Source organism: Lissotriton vulgaris, chromosome 5 (assembly GCF_964263255.1).
Source record: "Lissotriton vulgaris chromosome 5, aLisVul1.2, whole genome shotgun sequence".
NCBI lineage: Eukaryota > Metazoa > Chordata > Amphibia > Caudata > Salamandridae > Lissotriton > Lissotriton vulgaris.
Genome location: NC_141693.1, coordinates 1,484,793,376 through 1,484,804,502, shown reverse-complemented (window position 1 = coordinate 1,484,804,502; position 11,127 = coordinate 1,484,793,376). Strand labels below are relative to the sequence as shown.

General features: G+C 45.4%; 1 protein-coding gene across 1 annotated transcript; it reads right to left on the bottom strand.

Moving 5' to 3' along the window:
* Nucleotides 1-3,808: 3,808 nt before the first annotated feature.
* Nucleotides 3,809-7,336, bottom strand: LRRN2 (leucine rich repeat neuronal 2). The gene has a single exon (XM_086923455.1). It carries the CDS (start codon nucleotides 7,083-7,085, stop codon nucleotides 4,947-4,949), a length of 2,139 nt encoding a protein of 712 aa, XP_086779581.1. The 5' UTR covers nucleotides 7,086-7,336; the 3' UTR covers nucleotides 3,809-4,946.
* Between the last annotated feature and the right edge of the window lie 3,791 nt (nucleotides 7,337-11,127).

The following is an 11,127-nucleotide window of genomic DNA, read 5'->3' as shown; positions in this document are numbered from 1 at the left end:
ACAAGAATGTAGAGGAACGAATGTCAAAATTCTTCACATATACATACCTTGGCTATATATATATATATATATATATATATTTATATATATATATATAGCTAGCCATGGTACAAATATGTGGAGTTGGGTATATTTTAGTGTCTATATTTTCCCCAGATATTGTGTCCTATTGATATTCTGGTGCCAATAGTCAGGGTGCACCTCTCAGAAACTACTAAGACAAAATAATGTTTAATTACCACTTGTGGCTTTAGTACTGTGGAAATATGAGACAGAAGTAGCTAAATTAAAGGTGTCTTTGTGTGTCTATGTGCGGACCCGGTGTATTTATTTAGTTCACCCACACATATTCACACAATCACCATCTGTTCTTTATTCCTAGATCTTCCTGGACCAGGTGAATTATTCACAATTCGTTAGCACTTATGCACACACATATTCTTTGAACTTTTTTCGCTGTACTTTCTGGTATCGATGTCTGTGGAATACTTCACTGGAAATTAAATGTTTCAGTTTAAAAAAATGGCATTGATTCTCAACCTGACAAACTATTCTCCTGAAAAACAGATCTTCTGACTGCTTGATCCAACGTATTCAGGAGCTCACCTACGTGGAAGGGGCCAGTCGCAAGATATTCCATGGGTATTAGTGTGACACCATGGATAGCATTAGCTGCAGAACTCCAGTAAAAGAGATGGTAGAGCTGAGACTGGTCCAACACAGCACAGCTGGGGAGATGGCACTGTTTTAGTTTGGCTTGCTCGTGACACATTGTGCGATGTCATCATCTATGTGGATACAAACACCATGTCATATCACTTAATGCAACACAATTGCACAAGTGGACGAGGGACACAAAGGCATTCTTCTAGTGGGCAAGTCCAACATGAGGAGTGGTGACTAGAGAGTTTATGTCAGGGGCATCAAATCCGCACCCACTGTTACTGTAATGAAATTAAGTATTTGGTAGTTCCCATCCCAGGTGATGTGGCTTGCAAGAAAGTCTGACGGTTTGTGAATAGGTAGTGGCTGCGTAAATGCCTGCAGCTAAGAAGCAAGCTGGACTCTTGACTGAGCCTGCCCTAGGGTCCAATGGCCTTTCAGAGGTAGCTGGCTCGTCAAGAAATCTCCGCATTTTCATTTCATTTTGGCCTGCCCACCTCTCTGTGTCATCCTTCTTTGCAATTAGGAAAGTGAATATAGGAAAGTATAGATTAACTATTCCTAATTTCTCATCTACGTGCCTTAGAGATTGCTTTGATTTGATTGATTTGATTTGATTTATCTATTTGTAGAGCGCGCGAATGCCCGAAGGCGTCTTGGCGCTGAGATATACCACTGGCTCTTGAAGATGTTAATTAGAGCTGTACAGGTGCCAAGGTGTGTGTGTATGTATAATATATATATATATATATATATATATATATATATATACACACACACAAACACACTCAAACCTAGACGTACTTACCTGCCAATATTTTATTTTTGATATTATGTCTCCGATATAGTGGCCCATTCATGTTTTTTGATGAGACACGGTCCATCTTTGTAATTAGGGAGAAGGAATAATTGCTGATTATCTGACCAGTTTCTACTCCCAAATTGTATATGGGAAATCACTAACATGGAAACCAATTTGAAATTGCCACTGGGTCTGTACATATTATCAAAGCCGAGTTATATTAGGGAATTATGTCATTGTTGCTGGCTTGAAGGATCTCTTGTGGGATATTGGTGGTGCAATCTGTGGGCATGCCTGGAGTTTGAATATCCATGCGTACGGATAAATAATAACAAATTATCCCGCATGGAATCTATTTCAGACTGAGAAGACTGGAATTTTTCCGAGCTGTCGGACAGTACAAAATCTTTTATAGTAAATCTGAAACTGATCCTTAGCTCGGGGACAACTGCATACATGCCAACAGACCCTATTCAGGCGGGAGACTAACGATTTTTCAAGCCAAAAATGGCTTTATTTTAGCTGTCTCCCGCCTGAAATTGCATTTTCAACAATAGAAGTCAATGGGGAATTTTCATTCTCCCGATTTATAATTTTAAATCTCCCACGTCCCTGTCCTAAAATGTTGGCATGTATGCAACTGATACAGATAGGGAACTCCCTCATTTCATGGTAATATCTAGTCACGTTTGCAAAGGATTCTGGCAGCACTAGCTTGCTTTTAAGAGTTCGTATATAATAACACTACATCTCTAATAAAAACTTGTGTTTTAACAGAAAGTGTTGAGAAGGCTGAAACACGTGTTCAGAGCACTTCCGGGAACTTCTACTTCCCTTAAAGGAACGTCCAATGGGTGACCGCTGATGAGAGGGAGCCAGCCAGTTTCACCCTTCCATTCTAGGCTGCATCAATAGGAGTCTGATTTCTGCCACTAGGAGGCTTTTCATTGGCCAGGGCCCATGGCGTCTTGTGTGAATGCAGCATGGGATTTGTGGTTCTGCCCTCCTTTGAAAACTACAGAGAACAAGGCTTTGAGGCGAATTTCGAATTGGAGGAGTCAGTGTTTGTTATCACAAATCAAGCTGTCTACTCTGAAAATCCAGCTTCCGGTCACTATCCTGTGTTCCTAATAAAGTTGTTACAGAATCCATTATATCTTGTTCAGACTTCGGCTGCGCTTGCCTATCAAAGCCCCCTTAAGTGCAATGCTGTTCCGAACACTCCAGGCTTTGATACCTTTTAGTGAACAAAATGAAAAAAAAAAACGCAGCAAGGGTACAAAGCATTAGCGTTCGCAGCCTCACACACTCTGTTGGTCAGGGACCAACAGATATGCCTGGTGACAGTGAGATAAGCCTTTTAATCACAGGCCAAATGCTATTCATACGTCACCATGTCAGATGTGCATTGATTCAAAACCCAAAGAGCAACATGTGAGACATTCGCTGAGCTAAAAAGAAACTTTGACTCCTGACCGCAGCGCCATGGCCTTCTGGAGAAGGAGGGTCTGTGAATGGAAAGTTGATGCATTTGAAAGGAAGGGTATGAAGCCAGAAGTGTTTGGATTTGTGGAATGGACCGTCACAGCAGCAGTTCACTGGTCGATGCACATAATGCAGCTGTGAGGAGTTCTGAAAAAACACCTTCCTTTTACAAAGGTGCACAGTAGATAAACAGGGCAAACCCTGAGCGGATCAATGCATGAGAGAACACGACCCAGGGACTCCCACTCCACCAGCACTCCCTGACTCCATGAGAACCTAGAAAAGACATAAGAACATGGTATGCCATTTGTTATGCTTATACAATTCCAGCCACCCAAATGCAGACCCTGGAATCAAATTTCTGAAGGTGGAAACAGTTTGTGGAAGTTTCTGGGGTTTGTTGGCCACACTAGCAGCTGCTCTGCCGAGGGTTGTCTCTGCATTTGTGTAGGTAGGTATTTGTGTGTAAGCCTTCCTTGAAGAGCAGTGACCACTGGAGGCCCGGGTCTTGCTGGGGCGTCGATTAGGGGCCGTCCTAGCCTGCTCTTTGGCAGCTGTGGCACTACCCTAGCTACCACTGGTGTCGGAGGCCATGATGGCAATCAAAAGTAAACATTGCCCTGACAGGCGTGTTTTTCCAATATTTGCCCTATAGCTCCTCTAAAGAGACAAGGATCCCAATGAGGGACTAAGCATGGGGAAATCTTGCGATGTCATGAGTCATCAAAGGTAGTGTGATGTCACTTCCACTGTCCCTTGCAATTGAATAAACTGATGTCAATGGCACTGTAATCTTTGTTGCTGTGAAGGAGCCCTTTATTCTTTGGGAGTAAACATATCAATCAGCTGTATGTTATTTGTCCATGCTCATAACCACTCCACTTACTTCAATCCCGTTCTTCAAGCATGGCACCAAGGCCTCGGCGGACTAGTCCTTCGTGAAGAGCTATGGTAGGCACTGCCCTGTTTTGAAAAGACAATCAAGTTTCCACCACTGGGCCCAGGTGAGAAGAAACCAAGAAGTCTGAGATTTTTACACCTATAGAAAAACAGCTGATTGATTGGTTTAGATGAAGCTAAAGATGGCAATGATGTAGCGGCCAAAGGATGGGGTCGGTTGCCACGCACCGCTTTCTTTCTCTGTACCTCTTTCCCTTACCTCTGGAAAGCTGCAGGTTGAATCAAGTTATTTTTCCTACCGTCCAGGACATGTGCCTCTGAACCATGACAGGCTACTAGCCATACCTTTTCCACCTTTCACAAGACACACAACAACTGCATCTCACCTCCCTCCCATGTTGGGCAGGAGCCCTGAGTGTCTGGGTTAAAGGCAAGTAGATCTCGTCTGGTAGCTGTGGGTGATTGAATATTTCTACAACTCGCACAGAACCTAGCTTTTTCCATGATACCAGGGCAACATCATCTGATACGCCCCTTTCTAAACCTGAGCTTGGCTGATTGTGCGTGGAAGTGAGATTTCAATTTACTATTCAAAATTTAGGCTGGCAAGAACGTTGCATTATGAATTCATTGTTAGAAGAAAATCAAACAAATAAACAAACTCAACTGTCCAATAACAGTGATTCGGGAACACAAGAGTCAAATTCACCAGGTCAGAGGAGGTGACAGGTAGAGATAGCGCTGGCCCAGCAGGTTCCATTTCAGAATTGGACATCTATACCAGTTTGTACATCAGAATTAGGATCTAATGTCCTCAATTTCCAGAGTAGCTCTGTTAGACTACCACCCTCTGTCCTACTGTAGTTTTTCTGTGGGTCCATGGGCGAAGAAAGTGTGGGACAACCAGGGTGGAGACAGACTGGTCCAGTTCTGCTGGCCTCCATAACTGTTTTTATTTTTCATATTTTATTTGGTAAAAAAATAAGCTTCTCTCATGGGCCACACTTTATCCTTCTCTGTCCCAGCACCATCCTTTAGTCGTGGTCTCACCCAGTTTCTACAATTCTCTCTCTTTCTCCAACTTCTCTCAAAGAGCTCACAAGTCCAGTAGTGTCTCTGGCCCCCGAGTGGTTACCATCTTAGCCCCGTTTGTGTCGGGTTCCCAGAGTTGTACAAATGGAGGATAAATCACACGGACGGAAGTTGCTGGACCCCACGGCATATAGCTTGGAACACAATCTGCGATGTTTGACTGACACCCTTTGGGGGAGCTGACGCAGCAGTGCCCACGGAGACCGACTGTTACCAGTAGTGTGCATAGGACCAGGGTGGCAAAAGCCCACAGCTTGACCTCCAGAGACCCCATTTTACCTTCTGGATCTCTAGTTCTGGCACTCACGCAGGCCACTTGGGTGGGGGCGCCAAGGAATGCCATGTGTAGGCAGGCCTGGTAGTTCATGCCTGCTTGCAGCCGGGTGATATTATGCGCATAGAGTCCAGCAGGTAGTCTGGCTGTTTCCATGTTGGACCCTGTATATAGGGCAGACCAGGTAAGGTTGGATGATATGGCATTGATGTAAGGTCTCCAAGTGAGTAGAATGTGGTGGGCCTCGACCTCCCTTACATGTAACTGAACACGCTCCCCACCTGCCGGAGACCAGCTATTAACGGAGATGTGCACGCTTTTGCTATCTGTGCCCAAGAGATTGTGTGCAAGGCAGGTGTATAGACCAGCTTCCCGCATGGTGGCATCTCGAATCTCTAGGGTGCCCTCGGGGTGCACTCGGCACCTCCCTTCCCCAGTACCAGCAAGCAGCTTCGTCCCTGTTGGAGTGACCCAGTAGATCTCTGGCTCCGGTTCTGCTAGGGCCCGGCAATGGAGTGAAACAGTCTCTCCACTGGTCACCATCAGATGGGAGGAGAAACTGGTACTTGAAATGAGCGGGAGACACCGCTCAGCCATGTCCCTAAACGGCACTTCCCTGATGTGCCTAGTCTTCAAGGCGGGAGGCTCCGTGCAGAGCGTGGATTGAGGCTCGATGAAGCGGATGCGGTTCTCCGTCGTGTTGATCCAGCGAATGACACAGTCACAGCGGATTGGGTTTCCGTGCAGGCTGATTTCTTGCAGACTAGGCAGGGATTCCACTGTCTGCTTGTGCAGGGCACTCAGTGCATTATTGTTCAACATGAGGGTCTCCATCTGAGGCAGATGGTGGAAGGCGCCGGGGTGGATAAATGATAGCTTGGGGTTGTTTGTCACCTCCAGCTTGGTGAGCTCAGGGAGGTTGGTCAAGGCAAATCTGTCCAGAGAAACCAGCTCATCCATGTTGTTCAGGCCAAGTTCTTTCAAGTGTAGCATGTTGACAAAGTCACTCTGCTGTATTCGCTGCAGAGGATTCTTGTTCAGATCCAAGAACTTCAAGCCTGGCACCTGCTGCAGTGCTCTCTTAGGGACATTGGCCAGTTTGTTGTCATAGAAAGAGAGACTTTCTAAGCTCTTCAGACCCTCCAGGGCATAATCTGAGATGCCTCGCAGGTTCATTCCAGCCAGAACCAAGCTCTTCAAGTTGGACAGGGGTCTGAAGTTCAAATCTAAAATGGCGTCCACCTTGTTGCCCCCAATCATGAGGATCTCGAGGCTGGGCAGCTCCTGGAACCAGCGGCTGTCCACTGCCCTCAGGAGGTTGGAGTTCAGGTGAAGGCGCAGCAGGTTACTGAGGCCTGCGAAGGCCAAAGGCGAGATCCGGCACAGCTGATTGTGGTTCAGGTAGAGCTCTTGGAGGTTGCCCAGGCTGGAGAAGCTGTGGTCAGGGAGGTAGGAGAGCTGGTTCTCCTCCAGGTGCAGGCTGAGCAACTGAGGCAGGCTCTTCACCTCAAAGTCCGTCAGGTCAGAGAAGCTGTTTTGGGAGAGGTCCAGCTCGGTCAGGTTCAGCAAATAACTGAGCTCGCTCTGCTCCACCCTGGCAATGTTGTTACTTTGCAGAAGCAGGGTCTGCGTCCCCCCTGGAAGGTTTGTAGGGATTGACGAAATAAACAGGTCGTTGCAGTCAACAGTATTGGCCTCGCGGTAGACCGATCTTGGAGTATACCAGGGTCTTATTTGACAAACACATTGAGCTGGACACTTGACCTTCCAGGGAACCACTGGGAGGGCCATGGCAGTGGCCCCCCAGCTCAGGAGCGAAAGCACAGTAAGCAGTCTCATTTTCACACAAGGCAGCTGGCTTCTTGACATGACAGAAGCTCAAGAATCAGAGGTGGTGGCTCCAAAGGTTGGCATTGATGTCCATGTCAGTGAAGTCTGCGTTGACCTGCTCGATGTGTTTCTTTCGGGGGGTTTTCACTGAGCAGTTGAGGTCATAGTCGTTGTAGACCCATAGTGTCATTGTTTCTCTCAGCGAAGTGAGCTTCGTACTGCGCCCAGTTCTTATGCCTCATCGCAGCTTCTCATTCCTCCATCATGACATTATCCTCTTGTTCTGCAGGCTGGTCCTGAAACAGAAAGAGAGTTGTTACTAATCTTCAAATGAGATTCTGTAAAGCAAAGTAAAAATTTGCGAAATTATTTCTTTGTCTCATAAGTTACTACCAGAGCCCTGAATAGTCAGGTACCTGGTAGAGCTTGTGGGACTCAAATTAAGGTTCTTGCTTTGCCTCTTATGAAACCGTAACGCCATTTTGCACAGTGTCAATTTTTATATATTTATTGACATTGATTTAATTTTTTTAATATAGTGTGAACCTAGCCCAGATGGATGTTTGAGCGCTTTACAAGGATGCAACGGAGCATCATTTAAGCAAATGGACGGCTAAACAATGTACACAGATGAAACGACTGCGTCTAGTAAACTTCTGAGAAACATAGTCATGCATAAGAAAGTATTAATTTAAGAAAATGCTAAGGACAGCCTTCCAGAGCTGAGGGTGGTAGTACATACTTCAGCAAGACTAGGCATTAGATGTAAACTTTATTTCCATGCAGGATGATGCAGTGTGGTAGATGACTACGAGTCATGGAGGATTGAGAGGAGGTGATCAGGAACTTGATGTAAAGCAAGAAACGGTACCTAGGGAGACACCTAGACAAGAGTGTCCAGAGGAAACAGACTGGGTAGTCCTATGTAGATGTCTGAAAAGACACAGTGCCATATTTATGGCCAAGTCACGCAATGCAGCACAGCAACTCACTTCGCTGAACTGCACGGCAGGGAAAGGGCAAAAAAGTGCCATATTTAAGTCAAATCTGGTGCATTCCTGACTTTTCCCCCACGCTGGTGCCCTTTTGGGTGCCTAGCGCCAATGCAGGCGCCGGTGCACTATGGTGCAAGGGTGCCTGCGGTGGGAGGAGTACTTGTTTTTTGCAGGAAGGAGCACCTTCCTGCACAAAAACAAATCCCTGAGGGTTTTTCCTTCTTCTATGTGTGCTTCAGAATACAGCATACATAGAAAGAGGAAAAAACGAGGAGAAATAATGATATTTTTAAGTTGTGTCCCTCCTGCACCACGTTGCATGGTGGAGGAGCTACGCAAAGGGCCTCTTAAATATGCCCCATAGTGCATGCTCAAGGTACCAGAGACTTAATGAAGGTAATGATTGCTGTTTTGTTTTAGGAGCAGGTGATTCTTCAAACTGTTTTTACAGAAGGTGAGTAAGAGGTCCTGCTTAATATATCTGGGAATATAATATACCTTGGCTACTCAACCTAAGAATGACTGATAAAAGGTTCAGGACATAACATTAAACCGGTTTTTAAGGCTGAGAGTGCATTAGCCAAAGAATCTTCTGCCACCCACAGAAAATGTAAGCTTTTTTCAGGCAGTTGAATGTGTTTATCGAAAATAACGAAGTTGAACCTCGCTTAGTAACCGAGTCACGGATTGTTCTTTAAAGGCTTTTGCAAGCATAATTGCTATGATGGGCTTAAATGCCCTTTAGGTGCTCTGTCAACAGGTAAAACCACCTGTGTTCACAGGGCACTGTGCAGAACCAAGCTCTTCACGTTGAACAGGGATCTGGAATTCAAATCTAAAATGGCATCCACCTTGTTGCCCCCAATCATGAGGATCTCCAAGCTGGGCAGCTCCTGGAACCAGCGGCTGTTCACTGCTTTCATGAGGTTGGAGTTCTTAGAACAGAATGTCATTTCCTGCCATCCATAGCAGCGGCAAACGCTGCTGTGACTGATAGACATGTATGTCCATATTTTGAAAAAAATCATGCAGCACAACGCAGCAAGCCGCCTTGCTGTGCTAGGGGAAAGGGCAAGAAGGCGTTGTATTTAACATTATACCATGCATTCCTCTCCTCTCTCAGTGCTGGCACACTTTTGGCTGCCCAGCCCCAACGCAACCAGCCTAGTGTCATGGTGCCAGGGTTCCTGTGTTGTAGGCAGGATTGTTTTAGTGTAGGAAGGGACATCTTCCTGCACAAAAACAATTCAGAGAGGCAGTTTCCTCATTAGAGGACAAGACAAGGAGAAATAAAGATATTTCTCCTCGTTACGCCTCACCTGGGGAGGCATAGCATTTTGACACATTCCCAGGACAGCAACTAATGGTAAATCTGGGAATGTTCCAAAATGTATGGGTGAATGTATGCGAACACCCACGCTCCACCCACGGAATTGCTTCCCTGGGGCAGAGTAACGCACGGCAGTGATCTGAGCTGCTTGAGTTACTCTAGATTTATCAAGCAATGCAGGGCCACGCAAGATGGCCTTCTGTGGCGTGATAAATCTCACTTAGGTTTTGCATTGCCCTTGCGCCCGCTTGTGTGGGGCAAGGGCGACGCAAAACCTTGATAAATCTGACCCATAATCTCAAAGCATTTTCCCAAATCTACTCTTGCCATACCGTGACTGGCCACTAAGTGACGCTGTCACACCATGTCTGCTTAGTTCATCCACGACCTCAGTCAATGCCATAGCTAATTCTTTAGCGTCTGGTGAGAGACAGCTCATGCTTTGTCTCGAGAGTGCTGATGACATCAATACAAGGCAGTGGTATGGTGAGGTTGGTTACAGCACACTAGTAACTTTACATCATGTCGTTGGTGATGAGGCTGTGCAATTAGTTACTATAGTCATTTTCTACTCCACAATTCCACAAGCATGGAATAATGGCAGATCCCTGTGCCTACTGTGTGTTTCAAAGACCGATCATTTTGAGCTCATGTGACATCAATATAGTGCATTCCAAATTTGTTGTCAATGCTTGTTTACATACTAATTAAACAACGTGTGTTTGACAACCCAGTTTTCGCGCACACTAAAGCTAAAATAAAGACAATTGAATGTATTAAAACCTAGATTTACATGAACCTTTATTAATGAATGAATACATAAGAAAAATTCTCCTTCTCCAGAGAAGCTGTTAAAGTGTGAAATCTCTCCGGGCATAGGCAAGAAACATCCAACACCACCTCGAATTTATGAATGCCGTGAAGACGTGGCTGCTACCAAAGTGAGTCTTCTGCGAGGGGACAGAACCACTTGCAATTACAAGGGGGTCGATGGCAGAACTCAGTCGCAACTACATAAAAATTGGAATGCATCGCACTAAGGATGGTAGGCACAGCCACAACAAGCCCATCTAGCTCTCACTTTTCTTTACTCCACTCGGTGTAAAAGTGCAGCTTCCCATCTGGAGCAGCCCCTGCATACACAACACCAAAACGCATGGCACGTGCTCTCACACACTTCCTTCACATCCATACCGGGGGCTGTATAACCTCCCGGGGGGCAAATTTGTGGGGTTAACCTGGCATTATGAGTAACCCTAAATTTGGAGTGGGGCGAAAAACCTATGTCCATAAACTCAGATTCTTCGGGCCATTTACAAAATGGTCAGCTTTTCATCAAACTCATTTTTTTCCCTAAATATTTCCTTTTGGAGTAAAGCGAAGTCAGAAAAAAATGAAAAATCATTGTAAGCAGTGTGTAGTTGATCGCTCTGGGTGTCGCCGACAAAAACTATATATGGATGTGATAGGATATTTTTTGTAGATTGGCTTTCAGTGCAAAAGTTTACAAAAGAAAACTCTGTCACATATCTCCTGTTTACTACGTATTAGGCCGGACGTTAGCTGTATATTTTTATTTTGCTGAAATGATCGATATATTTATAATATACTTACATATGCAGGCTTTCAGCCAGCACTCCTCATTCATTGGTCTATTGTGTCTTTCAGATTTTCCTTCAGCCCACTACCGCTAACAGTGTGTAGCAAAGGGTCAGCCTGCTTTAGCCATTGGCTAAATTCACTTTGAGTGACAGCA

What these genes read in the sequence shown, in the direction of transcription:
- LRRN2 (XM_086923455.1), bottom strand. Translation starts at nt 7,085, where the DNA reads ATGTCAAGAAGCCAGCTGCCTTGTGTGAAAATGAGACTGCTTACTGTG.